Below are 26,334 nucleotides of genomic sequence, written 5' to 3'. Positions count from 1 at the left end.
ATCTGCTAAACATATTAATATTTCCATAACCATTAGATATGAGCATTAGAGCGACAAATCTTTATTAATTTGTGATTAAAATATGGTTCTTGGGGTGGCGTTTAGCTCACTGGGTAGAGCTGCTGCCCCATGTTGAGGCTCAGTCTTTTGGTGCAGGCGGCCCCGGTTCGAGTCCCGCGTCAGACGGCCCTTTCCTGCGTGTCATTCCCCCACTCTCTGCCTCCCCATTTCCTGTCTCTCTCTCGACTGCACTATCAATTAAAGGCAATAAAAGCCCAAAAAATATACTTTAAAAAAGAAATATGGTTCTTACTTATGTGTGACACTATATCCGATAGAGGGAGCTGCCCGCGTATTGTCCAGGCTCCTCTTGGATGTGCTGTCTCAAAGGTTTCCTCAGAAAAATACCTTTCGCTGGAATACAGCTTTAGATGTCCTTTTGTGTCCATTCTGTCCCTGCACTGCTCCACTAATCTCTGCTGCTCTATCCTCAACTTTTCGCCACTGCCAAACATCACCACGCTGAATCCACAGACACGCAACCAGTGCACCTTCTTTAAAATTGGCTTCTCTACCTAAGCATGATTCTTAAGGTACCACTTTTACCACTAAAAGGTCACATTATTTCAGTTTATTCACTTGCTTCATATTTCCTTCCAATTCATTGTGTCAGTCTTTGTTAGTAGTGTGTAATCATAAATGCTTTTAAGTACAGCCATTACCTTTATTTTCTAAAAAGAACTTTCAGTCACTTTACGTATCGGACTCCTGTGTTTCTTGTTTTATAAAGTTATTTCTTTCTTCTTATGAATTTGTGCATGATTGACACTCTTAAAGCAGATATCAGTGGAATGTTTTTGTTAATATAAGTCCTAAATAGTCCTATTTTCCGTCAGCAATCACTTACATGAAGTATTTCAGCCTAAACACGAGTCTCTCCGTCACTCTGCTCTGCTGTAACCCGAGGAGAAAATTTTCCTTGTGGGATACAAGTGTTATCCAATGAGGGGAGAGAACGGCATGAAGGGCTGTGTGTGCAGCCAAGGGATGCGCGTGAATGTGGTGACGTAGCACGAGGACCAATTGATGCCTGACAAGGGCGGGGGCTGCTAACTCATGGTGCGTTCAAGGAAACTCGTACTTTGTGTTTTTCCTTCCTGTGAAGTCATACCAGTTCGATCTGGTACGAGTTCACGGGTCGGAAGTTACGAGTGGCCGTTATAGGGAACTTTCACAGACAACAGGACGGTAAAAACACAAGCTACGGGTTACCTGGAACGCTACCAAGTCGTAGTTGTGACTTGAAGCTGTAACTTACGGTTTCAAAAGCCTGCCTTGAACACAGCATTAGCCGAAACGGCCGTGCCGATGATATCTGCTTTAACTGATCACCAAGGGAAACAGTTATTAGTTTTACTGTGCTGACGCTGGAATTATAGCTCTAGTTGAATAAAAAAAAGGTTTTTCATGATAATACAGATTAATAGCATCCTCAAATTGAGCTAATTTCCCTTACATAAAATCAAAATCAAATATATTTTTTGTCTAACCAGAACTCAAGAAGATAAAGATATAATAACAAAGGAAATCAAAAAAAATCATCGCAGACACTGGTATTAAAGAATGTTTAAAAATTAAAAACTCACTTAAATGATTAGTAAACTGTCAAAACAGTGTTTTAAGTCAGCATGTGGTAGGTTTTACACATGAATAAAAAACTTTCTTACTGAGAAATATTTTCCACATGTACAAAAATAAAAATATGTGCAATATAACAACTGCCTACCAGAGAACAATAGAATAATAACTAGGAGCTGATTATATCTGGAATAGTAAATTTCATTATCATATTTTGAAAATGGAATAAATTAATTTTGTTTTGTATCACATTATTTATGATAATAAGAACGACTTTTCAATAAGAGCCAGATTTAATGAGAGGCAGACTAAAAATCAATACGTACAGAAAAAATCAGCACGCCTTTTATTTGATGAAGATGAAAGGGCGAGGGAGGTTTTTTTTTCCCCCTTCTCCTGTCAGTGGCTTTTAATTAATTCATTAAAATTACTGAATCATTATGTAATGAGAGAACCTAATCATCTGGTGGCCTGTGTCTCAACCTCTCCCCCCAGACAAAGACATTAAGTCCATGACCACTTTAATCTTGCTATTTGAATATCTTTGATTTACAGGCGGACATATCATCTGTGCTTACATCCCATACATCTTGGTGCAGTTGCCATGGTAATGTCAACATGAAGATCAATCATTAACAAGCAGGAGTGGAGCATGACACCAATTAAAAGGTGATGTCGTCTCCAAGTCATCACTCACACTCCTCACTAATGCACTAATTACCGGGGCCGGGACATTAATGGAATAGCATGGTTCAGCCTGGGGATTAATCTGCATGGATTCGCAAGTGCGCGTGCATGTGTGTGTGTGAGATGTCTGTCTATGACATGTGTGTGCGAGTGTGTTTGTGTGTGTGTGTGTGTGTGTGTGTGCGTGCGTGCCTGTATGTGTGTGTGTGATTAATGCAAACCCCCGCCTGCTCCGGCGTGACCTTGAGCACCACCACAGGAGGGAAATGAACTGGCTGGGTGGAGGGTTGGGTTATCTGCACAAGGGGCGGTGGAGGGGAGACGATGCGCTAGGGTGGAGGGCCGGGCCAAGGTTGAGGATGAACAGGGAATTGGTGGGATCGGAGGGGATCGATGAATAAATTTAGTATTTGACTTTGACAAACTGCGCTGATGATCTTCCATACTGCAGAACAACTCCCAAAACTTTCTCGGTTTTAAAGATCCAAATTATTTCTAAGTTAGTATCAGTCATAAAAGCTGGAGTTCATCTGCATTCACGAGTGGCTCAGAAGTGGTGATTACTCAAGCAATGCAGCAATATAAAATACTCCATTACAAGTCAAATCCTGCGGTGAAAATGTCACTTAAGTAAAAGTATGTAAGTATCAGCCAGACAGATTTAAAGTGTGAAAAGTAAAAGAATTTATATTGAAAAAAAACATGTCTGTGCTATGAACTTCTTCATGTACAGAAAGGCAGTTCTTATCTGTAACAGCGCAGTGCGCACTGTTAAAAAAAATAAAATAAAATAAAAACATAGAATAGAACATATTCTATATATAAAATCCTGGCAAATGAAGTACAATATTTGATTGAATCTGACCTCATGGTGTAAATGTTTATCAGCTAATGTGTAGTCTATCTTGTGTTTTTCTTTTAAATCAGAAATGAAAACCAAACCAACTTATAAATAATCACAATGAACTGATGAACGTAATGAGATTTGCCGAGGTGTTGTTAAAAAAAAGAAGAGGGAGTTATGTATTAAGACCTAATCCTTAAACAAATGAAAAATTCAATAAATTATATAAAAACATAAAATTAACAACTAAAATATACAAATATATAAGAAAAGCACGATGAAGTAATAAGCTACAAGTAAGAAACATGGATTAATATAAAAAAAATTGTGTGTATGTGTGTGTGTGAGAGAGAGAAAAAGAGAAAGAGAAAACAGTGGATGAGTCTGTACATCTTTTTTTTGTTTTTAGATGTGTGTGTTCATCACAGAATAATTACTAGTTGGTGCGCTTTGGTCTAGAACAACTAATTTAAATTTTCAAATACCCCACAGAGGGTCACATTTGGAAAACATTACCTGCTGCTTTTAAAGCCCACTCCGTCAAAGTAAGGGTGTGAAATTTTCAGCCGTCCTGATTTTATCCCTATTGATTTCCTTCTCTGTTTTTCTTTTTCTTTTCTTTTTTCCATTCGTTTATTTTTTTTTTCACCCTTTGATGCCTGCAACGTTCTGTATGGTACGAAAATTGCTGTTAGACTTTGTTTGTGTATTTTTTATTGATTCAGTTTTGAATTAATTAGGCAGTCTCTTGACAAGCCTCCCAATTTCCTTGCTCCTCTAGCAATCTGTTTTGAAAATGTTCATTCCTTAAATAAAATCTGAACAAACAAAGCAAACACTTCTCGAGCTGCCACACATGACCAGCCTGCGCTGCTGGCTGATGAGCTCTGTAACTCACCGATGACGTATGTGAGCAGCAGGGCGAGGGTGAGGGTGAGGAGGGATGCGGACAGGGCTGTACACTTCCAGTTGCAGCAGCGGTGAGGCTTGTTGAAGGTAAACAGTGGTCTGGTCACGCTGCTGCGAGGGAGGGGCCGCGGTGGAGGCGAGTATACTGTCCCAGAGGTCAGGGGGTAACCCTGCCCTGCTCCTGACAGTAGGGCCGAAGAACCAGAGCCTTGCTTGAACAGGAAGTGTCTGTGGGACAGACACACACACAGGAAAAAAAAAACATCATTTAAACCTGAACAGTTCGTTAAGCCCCATGCTATACCAGTCAGCCCCTGCAAGACATACAGTAAATGCAGATTACAGTGATAATGCTGGAAATTGTTTGTAACATCTGAAACAAAGGGCTCTTGATTTGAGACAGGGAGAAAAAGCAGCCCTCTGATTTCGAACCAGCAACCGCCAATTTTGTTGACTTGCAGAGATGATCACCTCTAACTAGCTGCTAATTAAGCCAAAGTTAGCTTCAGGAGTTAGCTGAAAACACCGTCTCTGGCTGAAATTTCAATGTTTACAGTTGATTTGGTTCAAAAGGAGAATTTAAAAAAAATCTGTGGTATTTTATGGCAGCAGATTGCACATGATATAGTTTAATTCTTGTTTTCCTTCCTAAAATTTTGACTTAAAAAAAAGGAAAAGCTCTCTATCTCAAACAGGCTAACACTGACAGAGGTTGCTGGAGTGTAAACTTCCCTAAATCAAATGCAGAGAGATACAGAGCTGCTAATTACCAGAAACTCTGACACAGTGAGCAGTGAGCTGTGGTGAACCTGTAACCTCACAATAATGTAGTTAATGGTGTACTGTATACTCCTTGGCCTTGGGAGAAATGCATGGTTACTTTAAGATAGTTAGCCATACATGCCAACAATCGCAGTTTACTGTATGTTAGGGACGGGTCCTGTCCTGTGTTTTTGGCTGTGGAAAGGAAATTAAAAAATAATACCACCTATCAATCCCTCATACTTGAGTCCCCTGATCTTTGCTGCTTAACTTGATAAATCTTAAACTCATCACAGCTGCCGTGATTGTTTACGGCTGACAACCTATGATTGGACGATCATTTTTCTAGGTAGTTGTATAGAGGACAGAAAATTAATTGCTGTCTTTTGTGTCCCAAAAACTACTTGCCACCTGGGATCACTTCTTGTGTCTCTCTAAAGTAGATTATGGTGCAAAGATGGAAACAATCACAGTTACTGTGCAGGCCTATCTGGGATAGTGGTTCAGTGCTTTGGCAATTAGCTTAGCAGAGAACAGACATAATTTTTTCTCAGGTATCTGGTATCTTATTCTGATTCTATTTATGCAAATCTGCACTCGGTGGAATTCAGTCTCACTCTAAAGTATGCCTGACTGAAACTCATTTAAATGGCCCCCAAGGTGGGAGATTTTCGAAGAGAGACCCTTTTCCTGCTATTTTGTAGATGGTGCTTACAGGCTGGCTCAGGATTCAGGTATCACAACCAGGACAGACTGTTCCCCCTTGTCCCTGCATGAAGTCCTACTGAAGCCCACCTATCTTGAAGAATGTATTTCATTTGAACCATTAATATATCATGTTTGGACACATTTGTGTGCTTTTAATCTAAATGCTCTCTCTAACTTGCAAGTAATGCATCATCAAAGATTAAGCCAGAAAGCTAATCAAGGAAAAAAGTAGTTTCAGAAAGTCCCTAAGCACTACGGTTCCACTTATAATTTATATTCTGTTTCACCATACAATAAATCCAGAAAAGGTGAGCAAATGTGACAAATATGAAGACACTATTCACAGTTGGAGCATTATATGCAGTTAAACAATGGACAACAGCCACACAATGAATGCTACAAACTCCTATTGTAATATACCCACAACACACAACAGCAGATACAGTGTAAGTCTCACAATATTAAACCATAATCTCATATCCAGCCTAAGCCCCTCATCAGAGAGGAAGCCTAAATTTGACAAAAAAAGAGAAAAAAAAAATGGGGGAAAAAAGAAAGAAAAAAAGCACAGTGTCTGTCTGGTGCAACACTATGAGCAGCTACTGTAATGCAGAGCAGCACTCATATGAAGGAGAATGAAAAAGCCCTGGCAGCCAAGGATCAATGACTTACCTATTCCTTTTTTAACTCATCAAAGCGACTACTTAAGTTATACGACTGTATTAGTTAAACGAAGATGAGGTTCATTTTCATTATGAAAAAGAGCGCGTTAGATGGCAGATGATGATAGGAAACTAAACTGAAGGGCAATTAATCTAGGTAGCATTTCATCTATATTGTGTTTGGATAATGGGGGGCAAGGGTTGGAGGGTGTCATTTGAGGAAGCAGAAATATCAGGGCTTGGAAAATTATGCAATTTGGGAAAGTGGATCTGGGCAGGCAATTATAAGCAGTTCCAGCGCGTTCTGGCCACACTGACTTCCATCCAAAAATGAACAAAGGCTGCTGGTGTAGGGAAACAAAGCATAGGCATGCTGGAGAAAACATCAGAGGCAAAGAACAGGTATGACTCATTGTTTTCTTTTCCTGCAGTGTGTATGTGTGTGTGTGTATTTTCCATAACAAAAATGCTGCTGGAATTCTCTGACAGCACTGATTGCCCTAGGTTACTGTGTGCTCTCCGGGGGTTAATACCGGCTGTGAGTGTGATATGTCGGGGCAGACGAGCGGCTTGCCGGAGCGCTATTCTGTCTGTGCAGCGGCAGGTGTGAGGTCACAGGCTGCTGGTAGGATTGTGGTCTCTGAAGGACCCTCGGCGGACAGGCCATTAAAGCGGGGCCAGACAGCAGCCTGACGGAGTCACTGGACACCAGACGGCACCCGCTTTACACTTCGTCCATTTGCCCTCATGCACGGCAACAACACATCCATCTTCTGAAATCTCACGTTCAGCTCTGAAGACAGATTGTGCTTAAAAATAGGACTGACAATTCCATAAATGGAGACTTTCAAAAAAATTTGTGGAAATTAGTTTTGAGTATAACAGTATGTGACAGAATGAAGCTGATCATGACATGTGTGACATGCAAATTACGAGAAAATGTGTGAAACAAGATGATTTGGACAGAGATGGGATAAATTAGCTATTAGTTTATTTCCATAGGACTTTTCAAACATAGAGGCAAATCAAAGGCAAAACTTGCATTTGAGCAATACTGAGGAACAGAAAAAAAGAGAAAAAATGAAAATTATTCGGTAAATGAAAACAGACACATATAGGACAAGGGGGATAGTTTCAGTGAATCTGACATTGATTTTTTAAATATAATTTTTGCTTCTTTCAGGCTCAAGAATTTCCTTAATTTGCAGTATGATGGATTATGTTTGTTACACGCATGTCTTAAAAAAAAAAAGTCTTCCTCACTTAAATTCTCTCTTTTGATTTTGCCAGTCATCTCCACTCTGTGCCTGTCTGTGTGTTTCTCTCTTTTCGTGTGTGTCTAAAACGAGGTCCCGTAGCTGAGACAGATGACATCCATCCCTCTCTGTCACTCTCCCCTCCTCTATCCACCCACCCATCCAGCGTCTGCTGAAGGCTGTGAGTCAGATGGGGGACACAGGAGGCTGCACATGGAGCAACCACACACCTAAGGGTCAATGGTAGTTCAACTCTGAAAGGCCAGAGATAAACTTAGGACAACTGCACACACACACATAGAGAACCATAGCGCCGCTCAGAGATGCTCGCACAAGACCAGCATACACAAATAGATGTCAAATACAGGTGAGCATTTTCACATTTTTGAGGCCAGTACGTAGGTCGGGTCCACAGTGATGCTTTTATTGCTCTGCTGAAGGTGCATTATAGCAAAAGGGATCAGAATCCAGCTGAAGAAATTACATTTGTCAATGCGCGTGCAACTCTGTTCTTCTTGTGTGGCGCTTTTAAAAATTCTTCACTGTTCTTCCTGGCTCTCTGCCTTTGATCTTGCCAGACAATATCCAGGGGCGACGCCCAGGAAGCTCTGAATTCATATCAGAGGGCAGATTTCCCCGGAGACAGGAAGAAAATGAGAGTTCCCGCTCCGCAGGAGGTCGGAGTCTACGGCCCAAGGGCTGTCTCTACCTGGATATGTTCGAATGATTGTGTGTGTGTGTGTTTGTGTGCGTGTGTGGGTGGAGACGGTTGTGCACAGGTACAGTACATACGGTATTATGGTATGTCTGTTCAGGAGTTGCTTTCAGTGTGTAGCTACAGATACACACAGTGTATATGATTCAAGTAGTCTCATCTCTTAGTGATAAGAGGAAGAGGAGAAGGCAGGGCACCAGTCAATTTATTACAGTCCCAACATTTGTTATGCCTCTTAACACACCCAGTGTGAGATCCAGTTAGATATATCGAATATCCATATCTGCATCCTTCCATTTACACAAACTGCCCTCTCCAGAAACATAACGGATATGCAGTTGAATAGGAAATCTATGCGCACTTCAAACAATCTTAATCTCAGTTGACGCAACGTCAATACATTTCAATACAGATTCATCAAATAGGCATCAAGGAAAATGGAAGTGCACTTGACAACAGGAGATATCATCCTTTTTTTGCCATCTTCAATAAGGTCATAGCATCACTTGTAATTCCGTTGGCATGAGCCTCCGTGTCAAGTTTGTAAATACTTGATAAATCTTTAATCTCACGCCTGAGATTGAGCTGATAGCAGTGTGAGGATAAGACGAGTAAAAAAATATAAAATCATTATATTATTAGTATATCTGATAAAATGAAAGAAGAGAGCGAGAGGAGGGTGCTTGAATATTAAATCCAACTGAAAATAGTTAAGCAGTGAAGTCTTTTTTTTGTCTCCCCCCCAAAAGCCAGATAGGAAAGAGCCAATAATATCTGAATTATGTTATGAAGGGACACTATTCTATTGACTATGAATATGATTACATTTTATGGTTCAGAACTAATAGTGCACTATCAAATGAAACTTATTTGACTATAAAGTTCCAAATGCAAAAATGTATTACTACAAAAAGCTACCATCCAATATACTGAACCACTGCGGAAATTGTGTTTTATAATCACATCTCTCTTTGGGAGACAGTTCTTTATGTTCAGCAAATATTGTTTGAGCAATTCAAAGACAAAAAAACTCCATATTTTTGTTTATCATGGATTTTCATTTTAAGCACACACACATGGATAAGTAATGTAATTATGGGGCACGTCTTTCACATTGATACACATGTCTGGCCAATGATTAATTTAAATTGTCACTGAATCTAATTTTATTCTTCCTTTCCTTTAAATGAGGTAAGATCTAATTATGGCCTAATGCATAACTTATTAAAACCTCTTCTTCTAGTGTGGCAGCCTGCCAATCTCATCCACACTCATAATACCAGAATTCAGCTGCGGCACTGAGCTTTCATTAAACATGCAAACATATTCTTTTGCACCTTGCTGCTCCTTCTCGAAAGCAGCCTCACAAATGAGGATCTCCTAAATAATTCTCTGATCAATTATTACTTATGCAGCAAGCACATGCCTAATTCTGTTTGATGGGACAAAATTCCAGCGGTTCATCTCCGGGCATTTGGAGGAAACGCTTTCTTGGGTATCACAATTGGAAATGGAATCACAATGTGTTCCTGAAAAAGAGGATTTCTTCTGGATCCTGAATTTCACTTTTATTTTTGGGTAGTATAAACTCAGATACAGGTCCCCTGGTAAAAGTCACTGCAGTAGGGGGTTAAAAAAAAAGATAGAGAGAAAAGAACCCAAGAAAACCTGTGAGATTCCTCACGACTTTGATGGTGTGCAGAGTCCTGTAATAATACCCCAGAGGCCTGTATGGTGTTCCACTTCCTGCTCGCTACACGTGCAAAACATGTCGATCCTAACGAATTCTTTAGTCCGACATTCATTCTTAATCATTCCGCTCTGATTTCTCTAAGAAATTGTTCAAGTCTGCCAACTTCAGAACCCTGATGAAAGAATCGCCTTTAATCTAATGATCCTCATTTGTGGGATTAGGGAACTGTCTTTAATCAAGTGACATTATGTTGAAGTAGGGTAGTTTGCCTGGAAGGTATTTTCATTTCAAGGGTTTCATTGCAAAATGACATATCCGCCGTTCTGGACTAAAAGTATTTTGGAACGAAGCCATCTGTTTGCTCCAAATTCTTTAAATCATCCTACCCCATTTTTTCTTACTCATTTAGGGGGGAAAAGTGAAACAAAAACATCATGCTAAAAATAACACTTAAGAGGGAGTTTATCATTTGCTGCATTCTCTTACCTGGTCTCTAGGGGAATGTTGCTGTTGAGCACCCAGCTGTTGTGAAGCTGCGCCTGGTCTGTGCTCGAGCTGGTGTCTGCCCCCTGGCCGCCCTGGCTGGCCTGGCAACGCGTCGGCATGGTCTTCCTCTGCAGGCTGACTTGAGTGTAGGGCGCGGGGCGGGCACAAGTGCAGGCATGGGGTGGTGGGGGCGGCGGGGGCAGTGGGCGAAACGTGAACTGACCACCTGGACTGCTAGGCAGCTCTGTGCAGGGAGACAGAGGAAAACAGAGGAGGACGAGGAGGAGGAGGAGAGGGAGGGGGAGGAAGGGGACAGCAGAGAAATAAACATAGGTTTATTAGGAGCACAGTACCATAAATTACAAATAAAAGTGGCGTGTTAGTTGACAGTTTATTGTTATTACATTGATTGAGGGGCATAAATCAGCTTGAAAACTGTCCCTGTCCAAAGCCTTCCCTTCCTACCTGCTTTGATACACTTCCAGCTGCCCTATAAATAGGTTCTTGGCTGCCTGCAACATTGAGCAGTCTTTAAAGAGCTAACAGCTCTGGCTTAATCTGCACCCGCCAGCCCAAACTACCCATGTGATGTTTATTATGAGATCTGTAGCTCCTCGGAATGAGCTAGCCAGCTGTAACTCCCTCACACTGGTAACCTCAGGGTCTAGCTGGAGCTCTCTCAATCCATCATTTATCATTCTCTTTCACTTTAACTCAGCCGCTCCTCGTCTCTACCCCCCTGCTACTTTCTCCCACTTCTCAGTCTGTCCTCTAAAACAGAGCATGGATTAATTACGGTTTTGCAAAATGCAAAATGTGTGCATATGTTTGTTTAATGCGTGTGCGTGTGTCCACAGAAGATGGTTTGCATGTATTTCCATGTGTACGTCAAGCATCTCGGGACATTAGTTATCCGTGTTTAGGGGTGACAGCTTGTGCCATATGGCTGCAGCATGGTTGTATGAGCACGGCAAATCCCACATCCCAAAAGACCAACTCTGTCCAGCTGTATCGACAATGAATGTAACATTAGCCTTGAACCCGTTGTAAGGGATTCAGGGTGCCAGAATCTGTTAGACGGACACTACTGGGCCTCAACTATATTTACTGCCAAAATGTCAGCGATAATTTAATATGTGGATATGAAGCCCACCTGGGAGATTACCATGGGCTTCCCAATTCAAGTGTTAAGTATCAAACAGACAACATGGGCGAACAGATTTTATGATTCTTGCCAGACATAAACTGAGAAAAGTAAAGAATTAAATAATGTAGTTCCTACAGTTTCTATTGCTGGCATAAAAACCTCTACGTTACCGGAATCTGCACTCCAGCCCTCATTATGTTGCAAACTGAGGTGACATCTTTTTCAAATATTGCGAGGAAACAGTTATGGATCATTTTATCATCAACATTTCCATAACAGTAAATCTCTGCGCATTATATTGCCGGTTTGATCTCGATCTCTTCATCTTCAAGTCATTGTTGCCTTTTCACACCAACATGTCAACCAATATGCTATGCCATATCCTCCAATGAGCACAAAGTTCGTTGACAGACTGCAAAGCACATCAGGTTTTATGACTCCTAAGTTGCCGGGATTTCACATTTACAAGATATATATTGTGGTAGTGTTGCAGGAATGCTGCAGTAGAGCAGCTTTGTAAATGGTCTATAAACATTTCCTCGGTAATACTTCCATGATGCCATCTGTCCACCTGCAATGGCATTTTGAACATGGCTACAGTAGCAGTTATGACACTGTCTTCTGTAGTTGTCTCAGGTGTGGAAATATCTTCACACGTGACATTAAAATGCACTTTGAACAAATGACAAGTATTTCATCTTCCAAATCGCATCGCTGCTGAGTGATCCGCAAAAATGGCTGAACTGTCTTTGTTACATTTCCAGAGTATGTGATGAAATATTTGTCTCCATCCCCTGCATTCTGACACAATGAAATTATCTCTTCATTACTCATGACGCGCCATTACTCATGCTTGAGACATGCTGCGGGTTCTAAACTAAAACAGTGTCCTCCCTCCATTGTTGTTTATTGCTCTGGGCCATCTGCGATGATGCACATTTCACACTCACACATAAAACTTGATATTTTTAGCATGCTTAACATGTTTCTCTCGAACAACAACAGCTGAACGAGTGTGTCAACCTGTAGTTGGAGAATATACTTATCCAGTGGAAGTGGCATATTTTTACACTCTACAACACACAGTGCACGGCATGAATCTGAAGAACAGATTTTCCTCTTATGTTGCATTGGGCTGTGCACATCCTACTAGTTATCACCGTGCTAAATCACAAGGAGATTTCATCCTGGTGAAAATGACTGGAATGTATTCGTGTCATCACCTGGAGGAACTGTTTAGTCTAAACTAATGGATGTCGAAAATTGAAGTTATTTTTGTCGGAACCACCTCTGAGTATTAAAAATTACACGCTTAGGGAAAACTGACGGCACATTTTTAGAGCACTACTGCATGGTGTGTCATTGTAATGCACCAGGAGCTTTAAAGTGGTGCTTCAGTTTTTAGCACTCTATCTGATTCATCAGTAACTGGGAGTCCTTTGAGTCCAGCCAGAAACCTACTGCTTTCACAGGTTTTCTCTAGATACTTGATGTTTTTAGCATTTGTCATAAAAAAATAAAAATAAAACCTTTATTAAAAAAAAAAAAGATTTCTTTCTTAAAAAGAGGTGGGCACTCCAGTCAGGAATTTTTTTTTAAGTCGTTCTTGAGGCACTAAAGAATTCAATTTAGTCAACTTAAGATCTGAGTTTGTTGATTCGTACCATGTTAACACTGTAATGACTTGAGAGCAATACGAGCCATTGAGAAGCTGTAAAGCAGCTGTGAACATTTCTGCCAAAGCAAAGCTGTGATTTCTACAATGCTGTCAAATTCTCTTACACATCACAATGCGCACCTGCCAGCTAAAGGTGTGACACTGACACTGCCAACTTTTTTTTCAGCTACAGCTTGCTGCAAATGTCACAAGCAGTGATGTAAGGAGAATTTAGATCCTCCACACAAGTAAAAGAAGCAATCGCACGGTGTGAAAATATTCCATTACCTGCATTCACAATGGTACTGAGGAAAAAGTGCAGTCATATCATCAGATAAATATACTTTAGCTATTAAACTTCTCATTATACACAATGACCTTTTCCAGAGTTTTTATATCCTTACGCATACATTGGATTATGATTAAAGCAGAAGTAAGCGGAATATTTGTGTTAATATAAGTCTTAAATAGTTATATCTTCCGACGGCAATCACTTACATAAGAGAGTTTGGTCCGAAACACGGGTCTGTCAGTCACTCTGCTCTGCTCTAAGCTCAAGGAGAAAACATCTTGTATACTTCCTTGTATCCTACAACCTTTATCCAATGAGGAGAGAGAACGGCATAAAGGGGCGGTCCTCTGTGTGTGTGCAGCCAAGGGATGCGCGTGAATGTGGTGAGGTAGGGACGAGGACCAATAGATCCATGACGAGGGCGGGGGCTGCTAACTCCATCGGCTGACAAGAAGTCAGCCAAAACGACCGGATCGCTTACTTCTGCTTTAACATTTAACCAACATATTAAAGATTTGACTGGTAGTTGTGGAACTACTCTACTTCTGTAAAGCTACTGTATACGGTGTAATACAGTGTAAAAAAAAGTTTCTGATGGTAAAGAATTCCATAGGTGTGTACCTTGCACTTTTTGCTTGGTTATGCTCTTGTCATTGTCTTACAGTTGTCTGTCTTAATAAAAATCTGAGACATCGCTTGTGGACGTATTTGGACGGGACAATCATCAAACAGGCGGTTGAACCTGCTATGTATGAGTTAAAGAAAATGACATAAACTTTAGCAAGTTTTCATCATAAGGTCATAACATTGTCACAGCTAATATATTGCACAAACCTTTGATGGAAACATGAATATGATGTATTACTGCAACAAAAACAGTAAAAAAAAACATGGTTTTGAGTGATTGGGACAGTGGTAAACGGCTTTGCTAATGATGTAAATGATCAACCTTGCAACAGAGAACCATTGTGTATGCTCTAAATTAGTGGCTCCCAACCCCTTCATGTGTCATGGACTGACTGGATTTTGCTAGCTGTATTCATTTCTGTAATACTGAAGATGTTACTTATCCATTTGAGGAGGAAAGAAGGATATATCATATTCCAAAAATGAGTGGCATACCCTTTGGTGTAATCTGACCCAAAGCCTTTTTATTTTGTAACATTTGTGTGATTGGGACAGGACCTTTGGGTGATTTGGACAGCACATCTTATCATTTATTTAGCCTAGGCTAGTGTGCATATACATTGCACAATTGTATTCATACTTATTACATACCTTTTGCTATTCATCATTATGAATTAAGATTCCATGTTCATTTCTGTTAAACGTTATCATTGAAGGTTTGAAAATCCATCCGCAATTCATACATTATAAAGCTGCCCTTCCTCATTCTCACAACCCCTCTCTCCCAATCCTTTCTCTCCCCCCATATTTCACTGAATAGCTACATTTAACTGAGATAACACTAAAACTAAAGGATCCCTATGCTCTCCGTTTTTCTGCCTTCCTGCATCTCTCTTCCTGTCTTGCTGGTGCCATTCTACTCGGCAATAGGCTACATTAATCAGGATTAGTTAGGGATGGGTTAAAACTAAAGGTCAATGCTAATTTAGTGTTAGGTTTGGCTTGGTGTACTGTATAAGGGTAAATTTGCTGTTTTTTACTAAATTGTTTGAAATTGTCTTCACACTCCGATTGCAACAAATTAATTGAATGCTTTTTCACAAAAATGAACAAGTCACCTATGGGACAGACAGTCCTGTAAAAACAGCATCCAATCATCGTGAATGTGACGTTAAGGTCAATTGGATCGTGAGTTGCCAATCAAGCTACGGTCTCTGTCTCTCTGATCAGAGTCTTCAACACTGAAGTCTGGTACTGTAGGTGGCAATGTAGCTCTAAGCTTGATGCTAGATGGTTTATTATGATGTCAGGAGTTTTCTGTCACATGAATGAGCCACAAGAAAAAACTGCTGGAAAGTTAGTGATACTGCACAGTGACACGTGATAGTATAAAGCCGCGTCACTCACATTGGGATTTCATTGTCGCACCTTGAGCGCGATACCTTCACGGCTTCACCTTGATTTGAACCCAGTGCTGAACAAACATTACGTGTTCCTGTGCTCTGGAGGCATGGCTTCAGAGAGAAGTCTGAGGAAAGGGGCTTGGACTTTTGACTTGACGTTTTAAAAATGTGGCCTGTTCGAACCGTTTTTCCAGGATCTCCAACCCTACCTTTAAGTAAACTAAACAAACAATAATCAACAACAATTTAAGTCAAAAGGCTTTTTCTCACCTGTACAGTAAATCTTCTATTGTAACAGCTATGTTTAATCTAAGGTTTAATTTAAGGTGTAATCTTGCAACAGTAAGAAGCTAAGTAATATGTTTCACTGCACACAGCTCATGACTGTATTGAAACGACAGATATAGTCCAATCATTTCTGCCTCTTACAGTAAATCTCAAATGACCTCTACTTCATCATTAATTGAGTCTTTTTAGAAAACCTGAGCATGTTAGAGGAGCTCTGAGTATACAGTGGCCACAATTTCACCTGCTTCGTTTCTGTTTGCTGGCGAGGGGAAAGGGGGAAAGAGTGTAAAGCAGACAGGAAGGCAGGAGAAAGGCCAGGGATAGAGGGCCAGAGGAGAATGTAATCTTAGTGAGTGGGGTGACACAGGGGCCCAGGCTGCCAGATGGTGCTTTAGAAGGCTTAGCTAAGGCAGCTTTGGGTCTCCACTCCCAAAGATCCACAAACTGACTCAATTCCTCTCTTCTCACACAAACACAAATGGTAGAGAAACACTTGCTATCCCCCTCCCTCTCTCTCACTCTGTCTCTCTTTCTATATATCTCTTTTTGACTCACTCACTCTCTCTCACTCTTTCCCACATAGTCATATCAAACACACACGCTGTGATGTTGTGTTAAATAGTAGATGTAACCTAAATAGGCCTGGCAATGTAGGCCAGAAGCTGTGCAATATTTGGCGGGCTAGCCAGGAGTTCAAAAAACATCAAATTAACTCTGTGGGGAGCAGATAGAGGCCAGAGGAGGGGCCATTACAGCTCTAGATGACAGTCGTGACAGTGTAGAACATCCTCTGCCCTGGGGTTTCTCTGGGACTTAACCCTCCAGAAAAGACACTTTTTGGAAAGTCGCTTATGAGATACTTTCCTGGAATCATCAGCTTTTGGTTACATAAGTGAGATATGAGGGAAATCGTTTTATAGCCAGCCGAAGAGAGATCTGGTGGGATTTAGTGGGAAATGTAACAGGTAACAGGTATTCGGGTATTAAAAATGCCTGACTGTTGGTGAGATAGACCGAAAATAGCACAGACTTTGAGTATTTGTCACAATTTCAGCATTTCAAGCCAATTATAATATGATGACACCATAGTAAAAGAAAAAATATCTAAACACATTCATAGCAATTGTGGTGTGTGTGTGATGAGTTAACTGTCATGATGTAATTCTCTTTGGAGGGTATATTAACACGCGTGCAGAACTGTACACTGTTTGAATGAAAAATGAATCACATGTGCTAAATAATCTCATTCATGAATGCTCGTCATGCTCATTAAAATGTTCTACCTTCGGTCTGGATGTCGCTGCCAGATGTTCAGCGCTACCTGCACACAGTGGTTTTTGTAATTGGGCAGAGAATAACTTAAGTCATTACAGTGAGAAATGTTCAGAAAAGAGAAGAAAAAAACATTTGAATTCTAATTATGGACAGGAAGGCCTGAGGGTCTTTTTGCAGGATGGGAAAATGTAAGGTCTTTTGACTTCTCTTATCCTGTGTTTTATTCATATTCTATTGTAGCTTTGTCATGTGAAAGTTTAGTGCATTAAAAAATGGAATAGTTGCATTGCATTAAAAAGAAGCTCTTGTCTGCGCTGCCGTCCACTTTCTCTCTCTGGGTTTTATTTCCATTCTAATCAAAATCAGCCCTTTCTCCTGCTGGTGCCTGTTATAACCTGACAGTAGAGAGCGGCTGTTTCTTCATCATTTTCTTGTATGTATATTACATATATATACAGTAATTTGACATGTGTTTTCTAGGGCTGAACGACATGCAAAAAGGAAATTGCTTTTGTGATTATTTTGTCAGATATTGCGATTGAAATAAGAGTCGGGGAAGATAATTTTTGCATTTCACTTTCACTGAAATAATAATTTAAAAAGTTGATGATGTGACTTTTGCTCCTGGTTCTTTTTCATCTGGACAATATTACCTGTAGATAAGGTATTAGCACAACAATGCTTCATATGTACTACATTTCATACCTTTCTCAAAAAAAAAAAACAGCAGCTCCTTCTATGTTGCATTTGGCTAGATTGTGATTTTGATAATACATTAATTGTTGGCCTGAATATCTTATTAAATGATATTAGAATAGAACAATTATATTAGAACATATTACTGTAGACATTTAACAGAAATTGAACTTTTCATACCACTGTAAAGGCCATTGCTTTTTTTCTTGAATTAAATAAGCTTCAGGTTTCTTTGTCCAGCCTCTTAAATTTTCATCCAGAGTGTGGATGCCTGAAACACAGAATAGTGTAGAGATTCTTTAATCAGAAGCAACCAATACTTTTTTCCTTGTAGCAGGCCATAAAAACACAAGCCACAATAATATCAAAACCCAATATTTAACCAGGTTTCCGCCACTTCTCCGCTCGCCGTGTTTGCTCACGCCTACCTTTCGCTTTCTTTTCCTCTTTCTCTTCATTACAGTGCCCGCGCTCGAGTGCAGAGTTAATTTCACTTATTACAGAAAAGCTGTATAAAATCTATAGTGCCTGACCTCGACTATATCTAACCTGCCTGCCTGACAGAGGAATGTGATTGTTTTAGAGAACATTTAACACTATTGTTGGACCAGGCCCAGCGAAGAGCACATCATCCACCCCACTCTAAAAATAAAAGCTTAATAATTTCCCCCAGGATAGCTTTTCATCTATCTCGCTTCTTAATTGACTTGCATTAAATTGCCACAAAGTTTATTCCACTGCTGTGCTTCGATGAAATAAATAATTAACCCCATAAAAAGGTCAGACAAGTGAAATTAGAACTCACTGGTTTTTGTTCTTCTTTTTTTTTTACGTTAATGAGATGGGATCCTGGCCTATCTGACCATCTGACTCTCTGTAATAATTTGTCTTTGTCTTTGCAGAGTTTCTGACCAGAGATAACACATTATCTCATCACTTATTATGAAATCCAATATGACTCCTTTCATTGGTTGGCTGCTGATGAAATATTGCTAATGATCTTGGCGCCAATGATGACGTTGATGAAGATGATGTTGGCGATAATAGCGGCGCTGGTTGTGATGAAAATAACAAAGATAATGATGATAACATTGGTAATAACAGCGGTAACAATGATGATGAAAACAGTAGTGATGGCACCAGAAACACTGATAATTACATTGATGACAGTGGGCTCTGAGACAGCAATTAGAATAAAAACAGCCATTGATTCATCTCTGCAGACACAGGGATAAACGGTGGGATCTCCATTTAACAAAGTGACACAATCATGTTGTCCAATTAAAGCAAGAAAATACAAATGAAGAAACAGAGTGCTCTAAGAGCTTTTCCCTCTCATATGGAACCCAGTCGATTTTCATACAGAGGCCGATAATTAGCAGCAACGCATCATCTGACTATTTCATACCCAAGGACTCGCCCCATGTGCATGCAGCTATGTGTGTACATGCATGCATATGTCTACATGGTGGTGTTTATCTATGTGCGTGTTTGTGTAATTGCTTGTTTGTACCCCCATCTTCAAAAATAACTGCAGAGCAACTCCACAATCATGTTTAGGCTGCAGGTGATTCTGAAAGTAGCATTTCCCTTGAGAGGGCGTGAAACCTCCCGAGTCTAGCTCCTCAGCTCTACAGGAAGAGGCTTACCATCACTCAAACACTTCACTGCAGGGGCCCGCGCTCAAATTACATTTTCAGAAGAGCACCCGCCTTCTGTCCTGCTCCGTTTAAATGATGTGTTTAAAAAACTTATGATTAATCAGCGGCTGTTTTGCAGACATGAGCTACCTGACCAAACTTTTTTTTTTGATCTTAATGAATTTTGGCTGTTTTTGCAGCTTGGGCCAGCCTACGTTTGCCAGGATGGAGCTAATAGTGGAGAAGCAGCTAGCTGAGCTCAGCTCATCTCTCCTGAGAACACAGCAGTGTCCTGATCCTTCCTGACCTTGTCGCTACTGCAGGGTACCCGGTCACTGCCACCTGCCATGGAGCTGTGCATTCTTTTGTGTGTGTGTGTATGTGTGTGTGTATAGTGCATGTCATACTTCTATGTGCACCCATGCATGCATGCATAAGTATGCACATAAGTGCCTGGCAAAGAGCATGCACAGTAGTGGCGTGATGTCGTGTGCGTTATTAGCCTCGGTAGATGTTTACATCACTAGGAAGAGGGCGTGACAAGGTGTTTGAGACTTGGGAGGTGAAACACCACAATGGCCATTACAGTGATTAGTGCGCACATTCATCTTTTACAAGTCTCATGATTCTCTTCCCTCTTCCCCCCTCGCTCTCTCTTTTATATGTGAACACACAATGCATGTCCCTCAACCCCAAAACAATCACAGCAAGTACACACAGAGTATGGTGGAGTTTTCGCTTGCATACACATGCATACAGTATATTTCCACAGTCTCCGACACTATAACAGGAGAAAGTGCCTGGTCTTGACAGCAAACAAACCGACATGAAGAGATTCCTGGCAGGCTAAAGAGAGAGTAGTATCAAAGCTACAGGAATGCACCACCAGCAGCAGCCTAATTTTTTCACTGTGAGAGTGAGAGAGAGAGACAGAGAGACAGAGAGAGAGGGAGAGTATGCGCAGTGTTGTAGCAGACCTGAGCTGCTGGTAATTAGAATGGGCTCTGAGGAGAGACAGGCAGTGGAATGAATGCAAATGAATTCACTGGCTCCGGCACTGGGCTCCACAACCTTACTTTTCATATAGCTTGCTTTACAGACAAGAAGCTACTGGCACAAACAGAGCCGGGCTACACAATAAACCCTGAGTGACATGACTGTTCTCACACCATGTCCACACACACACACACACACACACATGCAGTGAGTGTGAACACAAAATGTGATATGCAGCCCTGACGCAAACATGAACCCCGCAGCGCACGAGGAAGCGAGCACGTGTGTGGAAAAACACACAAACACGCGACGCATACACACAAACACATTATACTAATCCCCGAAAATGACACAGTGTTGCTTGTGAAAAGAGAAAGGGGGTGAAAATGCTTGTTCCAGGCAAACATTCATGGCATGTCCCACGGCGGAATAAACAAACCCTTCTTAATTGGTGTCGATTTGGAATGGAGTGATGATTCATCATGCAGAACTCCCCAGTAGAATATTGGAAACCCAATCATTTCTAATCCATATGACCTTGACAGAGGGCCAGAGTCTGACTCTCACTCCTTCCACGTGCATTGTCCGTCAGACAAAGTCGGGGCATTGTAACTGACTTTACAACTCGTTGAAATTGTAATCCACCAAAGTCAGATCACTTCGCTGATTACTCCATCTCAGCCAGCGGCAAATCTTTATGAAGCACTCAATTCTCCACAGCAGTCATAAATCAGGGCACTATAAGCTTTCCGTCTCGATGATGGCACACCAGAGACACTATTTCCATACCACGCTGCTCCAGTCAATAATTCCTATTCCCATTACATCCACCAACGCTGCTCTTGACTTAAAGACGTCCACTGGTGCTACCTCAGCTCACCTCCGGCTCCCTGGTGGTTTGCCATGTGAAACTTTGATCAGTTACTCTGTGGCTCTGCTCAAGGAGAAGCAGGTCATCTGTGAAGGGGTCCTGCTCTTTACTGGCTAGTGCTGTAAATGAGTCTAATTAACACATCTCCTTTCCTATCGTAACCAGACATCCAGGGCCAACGAGAGTCTTATTATAGAGCAGATTATGCATGTAATGTCCCCACTGAGAATACAGTAAAGAAAAACGAGGCATTCACAGAGGCGTACATATATGTGTAACGTGCACAAGGAGGACAGGGCTGTGTGAGTACAGGGGGAATAGCAGAAAGGATGAGGGGCTGCTTGGTATTCCGACTGGAACATATAATAGATGGAGGAGGAAGATAGAGATACAAAGGGTGCGCGGAAGAGAGAGAGAGGGGGGGAGACGCGAGGAAAGAGACGTGTCTTCGGCACCACCTGCAGATTCGACTGGCGGCCATCTTGCGGTCAATGAGGTGAGTGCAGCCACCGCCCTGGGTCAGCATTAACACAGACCAATGACAAGTCGGCACTTGCCCTCTAGCGCAACAACACCTTGTCGTTCCACTCCACCGACCGCACCTATCACACTGATCACAACGCGCGCACAGCCGCACACGCGTACGCTTTTGCACTCCTGTGTTCCTCTGTCTCCCAGTTCTTTTAAAAAAACATCAAACACACACACACATACACACACGCACCAGGAGAGGCTTAACAAATGTGGGAACAGATGCCCCACATCAGACTGCAGTTGCCCTCTGCTCCCAGCGTGCCTCCAGAGAGACAGAGGAATACCGTTAACGAAGATAAGACACTGCAGTCCTCTGTTGTCTGGACACACACACACACAAACACACACATTTGAGTCATTTTTTAATGTCCATATCAGTATAATACAATCAGAATATCTCCCAGACCTTCTTGATAGCCTCTGTATGTGCTCTCCACTCATTCTCATCACCTTTCTCCTCCAGAAAAAACAACATACCAGCTGATACTTTTTCATCTTTTCTTTTGAAGACATGAATTATCTTCATCCAAGCTGAAATTGCCCTCCATTCACCTATTGAACTCAAGTAGCTTCTTTGATAGGTGAAGGAGAAAACAAGGCATTTAGTGGCCCTCTTGTGCTCAGACGTCACACCAATGCACTGGGTTTTTTTTCTCCCCAAAAGCCTTGCTGCTATTTTCAAAGAGAGTGCACCTCTCCTTTAATATACACAAAAAATGGTCCAGACACAGAACACTGATGTGATAGATAACTCTTCATAACTCAATATGATGCAAGTCAGCTGTGATTTATTACTGATCTGGCTCAGATCCAACATGATTTGATATTGTTACTTCACTATGGAATTAAATGTGTTCATCTTGAGTCACTAAAGGATCAATATTTCTTCATTTTTATTTCAAATACAGGATTAAAAAAACATGTCCTCACACAGGAACATAGCTAGTTCCAAAGAGGATGGATTTTTTTTCACTAAAATGCTATCAACAGGGTGTTGTTTACCACAGTCTCCACATCACTTGCATGAGTCTAAATTAGTATTTTCAGTAACAGCTCATGGCTTCAGTTATTGCTTTCAGTTGTGGAGAGTTTAGGGCTTTGAAAGTGTAGCATTAGTCTGTGTTTTTACTGTCAGTGCACTCTTAGCCCTCTTAACTGAGGTTTGTGCTGCCATGTTTTAGGATTTTACAGACTGCAAAAGCAATAAAAATATTTCACACACAGTGGTCTGACATTTTTTTTATTATTATTTAGGAGGACAATCGCTGGAAAGTTGCATTCACCAAACACATATCTATGTTCGGTGAATGTGACTCGGCAGGAAAGGTGTTGGTTACGCATCGACTGTATAGGGGCAGGACTGGTACAGTCTGTGTATTATTTGGTTCTTTTAACCATGTGTTTTTATGAATATGAATGAATGAATGAATGAATGAATGAATGAATATTTTATTTTGGTGTCATGCCACCGCTGTGGCCCATCCCATATGGGATTACAAGACACATTTACTAAGAACATCAACAAACTAGACAGTCCTTCCTGTTGTCACATACATAAACAACTTAAGACTACTAACAACATTCATCTGTATACAGTATAGCTCTTCTTCTCATTGCCCAGGCCTTTTCAAGACACGAAGAAAATGCATTAGCTTTAGCTTCTCCACGTCATCCAACCACACAAATTCATACTGTAGCAGACTGTGACTATTGATACACAACTGTTTGCTTAATAAAGCTTCATGAGTGAGTGTCTCAATACACCACTAAGTAAACATGGTTTAAAAGTATGTGACATTTAGGAAAGACTATATATAGAGTGCAGTCAGCTGAGGAACACTGGCTTGCTGCAGGGTCAGCCAAGAGATCAGACTAAATAAGCATCAGTGAAAAAGAAAGAGACAAACACAAACACACACACACACACACACACACACACACACACACACAAAGAAACAAAGAGAAATACACACACAAAGAAAGACGAAGAGACAGACAAACAGACAGGAAATGATAGCTCATGAGTTTGATGTTTTTGGCCACAAATTAAGGCAGCAGGTGTTTATTTGATCATTGGTGGATCAGACACATAATCACAGCTCTCCAGACACACAGCAGACGAGGGGCCGAGGCTGAGGATATGTGGACGGATCAAGGGTTTAGGGTTAACACTTTCTGTGTCGGACCAACTGACATCAATCTGTCATCCCTCCTGGTGTCTCCTCGCTATCTGACATGGCCTGGGTATCCTCTGGTTTCTTAAATGACATGATTAAAGATCCGTCAACACAATAAAAACTGAACCCTCGGCTTGACGAGATACACAACTGGCCATTGATCCCGTGACTACGGTGTCGGTGTGAAAGTAGCTCAGTGGACTGTGTGGCACACAAATACCTGGCTCTGCAAACGTGTCAAGAATATGCAGACGTGTCACATTATGGTATGCAAATGCGGAATGAAAAACTTACCTTGCATTCTTGATATTACGAGTTAGGTCAATACACTATTACAGCTAAGACAGCTAAGTGTGCACTTAAACATAGCCAGGTAGAAGGATGTTTAGATAGCCATTAGCCAACAACACTTATGACTATTCAGAAGCCACTCACTGGACACATACTTCCAGACACTCACAGCTATTAGCAGCCATTAACATTCGTGTTTATTCATGTGGAATGGTGTGCGAGCAACAGTGAACTTAGAGAAAATTAAAATCCATCCAGCAGATGATACGATTCTGCAGTGATACACACCTGTATCACTGCAGAATCGTGTGTATGAATGAATGAATGAATGAATGAATTAATTAATTTTATTTTCGAACATGTATAAAAAGAAAAGAAATGTATGTAACTATTGTACATACAAAAGAAATAAAATAAAATAAAGAGCTAAGACATAACAAAACACCTGTTCAGGAAGGAGTGGGAAGAAGTACAATACTTTTTTAACTACTCTTCAGTTTATAAGTACACAGATATCATAACTACATACACCTAAATATATACCATATATACACAACGCACACACATCGCCGTGTCCGTACACATTTCAGTCTCGCGTACACACAAGCCCACATTGTCAACAATGTTAGGGTACACAACATCTGCAAAAACTCGCCCTCTACAGCGGGGGATAGGTGTAGAAAACCGAGATATATGCATCAACCCTCCACTTTCATACCGACCACCAGCGGTGAAAATGTGACACCGCTGCCCTAAGCCTCACCCATCTCCTTTCCTATCTACAACTGTGACTAAAAGGGTTACTAACCTCTGACACAGTAATGAAAAGAAAAGCCACAACAACTAGAAAAGACTGCTAGTGACCCCCCTCTAAAAGGGTCAGTCGCTCCAAGGCTATAAAATCTTAAAAAGCAAAAGATAATATTCTGCCTTAGCTATGACCGTGGAGACAGCGACGAATGGCGAGAAAGGGGGAGCTAAGACAGGACCCCAGCCTTAATGTAGTTTGTAATTGTAAGTGTTGGTCTTTAATAAAAGCCCAGAGTATTTGGTCAGGCTAATAGACTGGGCTCTCTAAATCCTGCCTGCCATGCATTATTCAACAGCCATTAGCTATCGCCTCATCTGGGAGGCTTTATGAGTCCCATCATCGGCCAGGGCCCAGGCTAGGCACACCAGAGGTGTGTGGGGAGGGAATGAAGAGGGGATTAGCTGGGGACAGAAAGAGAGAAAGAAGGAGATGCAAATACATGCACTGTATGGGAGGGAGGAGGAGGAGGAGGAGGGAGGTTAAGGAGGATTCAGAGGCAAAGAATCAAAAAGGAAAGCTGACGAAAGATGGGCGTGATGTGGCATAGGTGAGGGCTGTGATATGGAAATGACCAGAGGGAGATAAAGTAACAGCTGGATGAAAGCCAGAGGTCATATGATAGACAAATGAAAATGGGAAGAGGTTGACGCAGGGAAATGAGAAGAGGAAGAGTGGCCGGTGGAAGGCGGCGGGAATCGCTGGCAAGTTGTATGGAAGGAGGTGTGGGGGGTGAGGCTCGGGTCAGAGGGAGGCTGGAGAGAGCAACAGAGAATGAAAGAGAGATGCCAGCCTGAAGTGGCATTTTCTGTTGGCCAGGAACATAAATGTCAGATGCTTCCTCCCTCTCCCCTCTCAACCTTTTCTTCTTTCAATTCCTCTCACCTCCCTCTCAACCTCTTCTGCTCCTTCCACTCCACCTCCTGCTGCCCTTCTGAATCTGCCTACCTCTCCCTTGCCTCTCTCCACCTCCCCAGAGTAGTGCCAGCGGTAATTTTGCTTTCAGAGACGAGAGAAGGCCATGGAACACATGGAGATGCAGGCTGCTCAGTTACCATGGTATCACTGGCCAACAGGAATGGCGCCAAGACCGGGACGCGTACGTGCGTCTGTGTGTGCATGAGTGTGTGCGGGTGTGAGCACGAGCGTGCACTCTTGAGTGCATCTACACGTCTGGGTAATGGGTGTTTAGCAGCCCTGCCAGACTTGTCCCAGCCACTGCTCTTCCAGACTACCAGGTTCTCCTGACCCTCTGCGGCAGCCCAAGGACAC

The 26,334-nt window shown here is 41.5% G+C and overlaps 1 protein-coding gene across 1 annotated transcript in view; it reads right to left on the bottom strand.

Moving 5' to 3' along the window:
* The window catches only part of tenm1 (teneurin transmembrane protein 1), a 168,769-nt gene that overhangs the window by 103,713 nt on the left and 38,722 nt on the right, over positions 1–26,334 (bottom strand). The window contains exons 4-5 of the mRNA XM_085788394.1: positions 10,361–10,604; positions 4,068–4,306 (exon numbers count right to left, since the gene is read on the bottom strand). Coding sequence (XP_085644520.1) covers positions 4,068–4,306; positions 10,361–10,604 — 483 coding nt within the window. The remainder of the gene's footprint in view (positions 1–4,067; positions 4,307–10,360; positions 10,605–26,334) is intronic.

This window comes from Trachurus japonicus, chromosome 10 (assembly GCF_045865225.1).
Source record: "Trachurus japonicus isolate A0001 chromosome 10, Traja_1.0".
Classification (NCBI taxonomy): Eukaryota; Metazoa; Chordata; class Actinopteri; order Carangiformes; family Carangidae; genus Trachurus; species Trachurus japonicus.
This window is presented reverse-complemented; position numbering and strand designations above follow the sequence as displayed.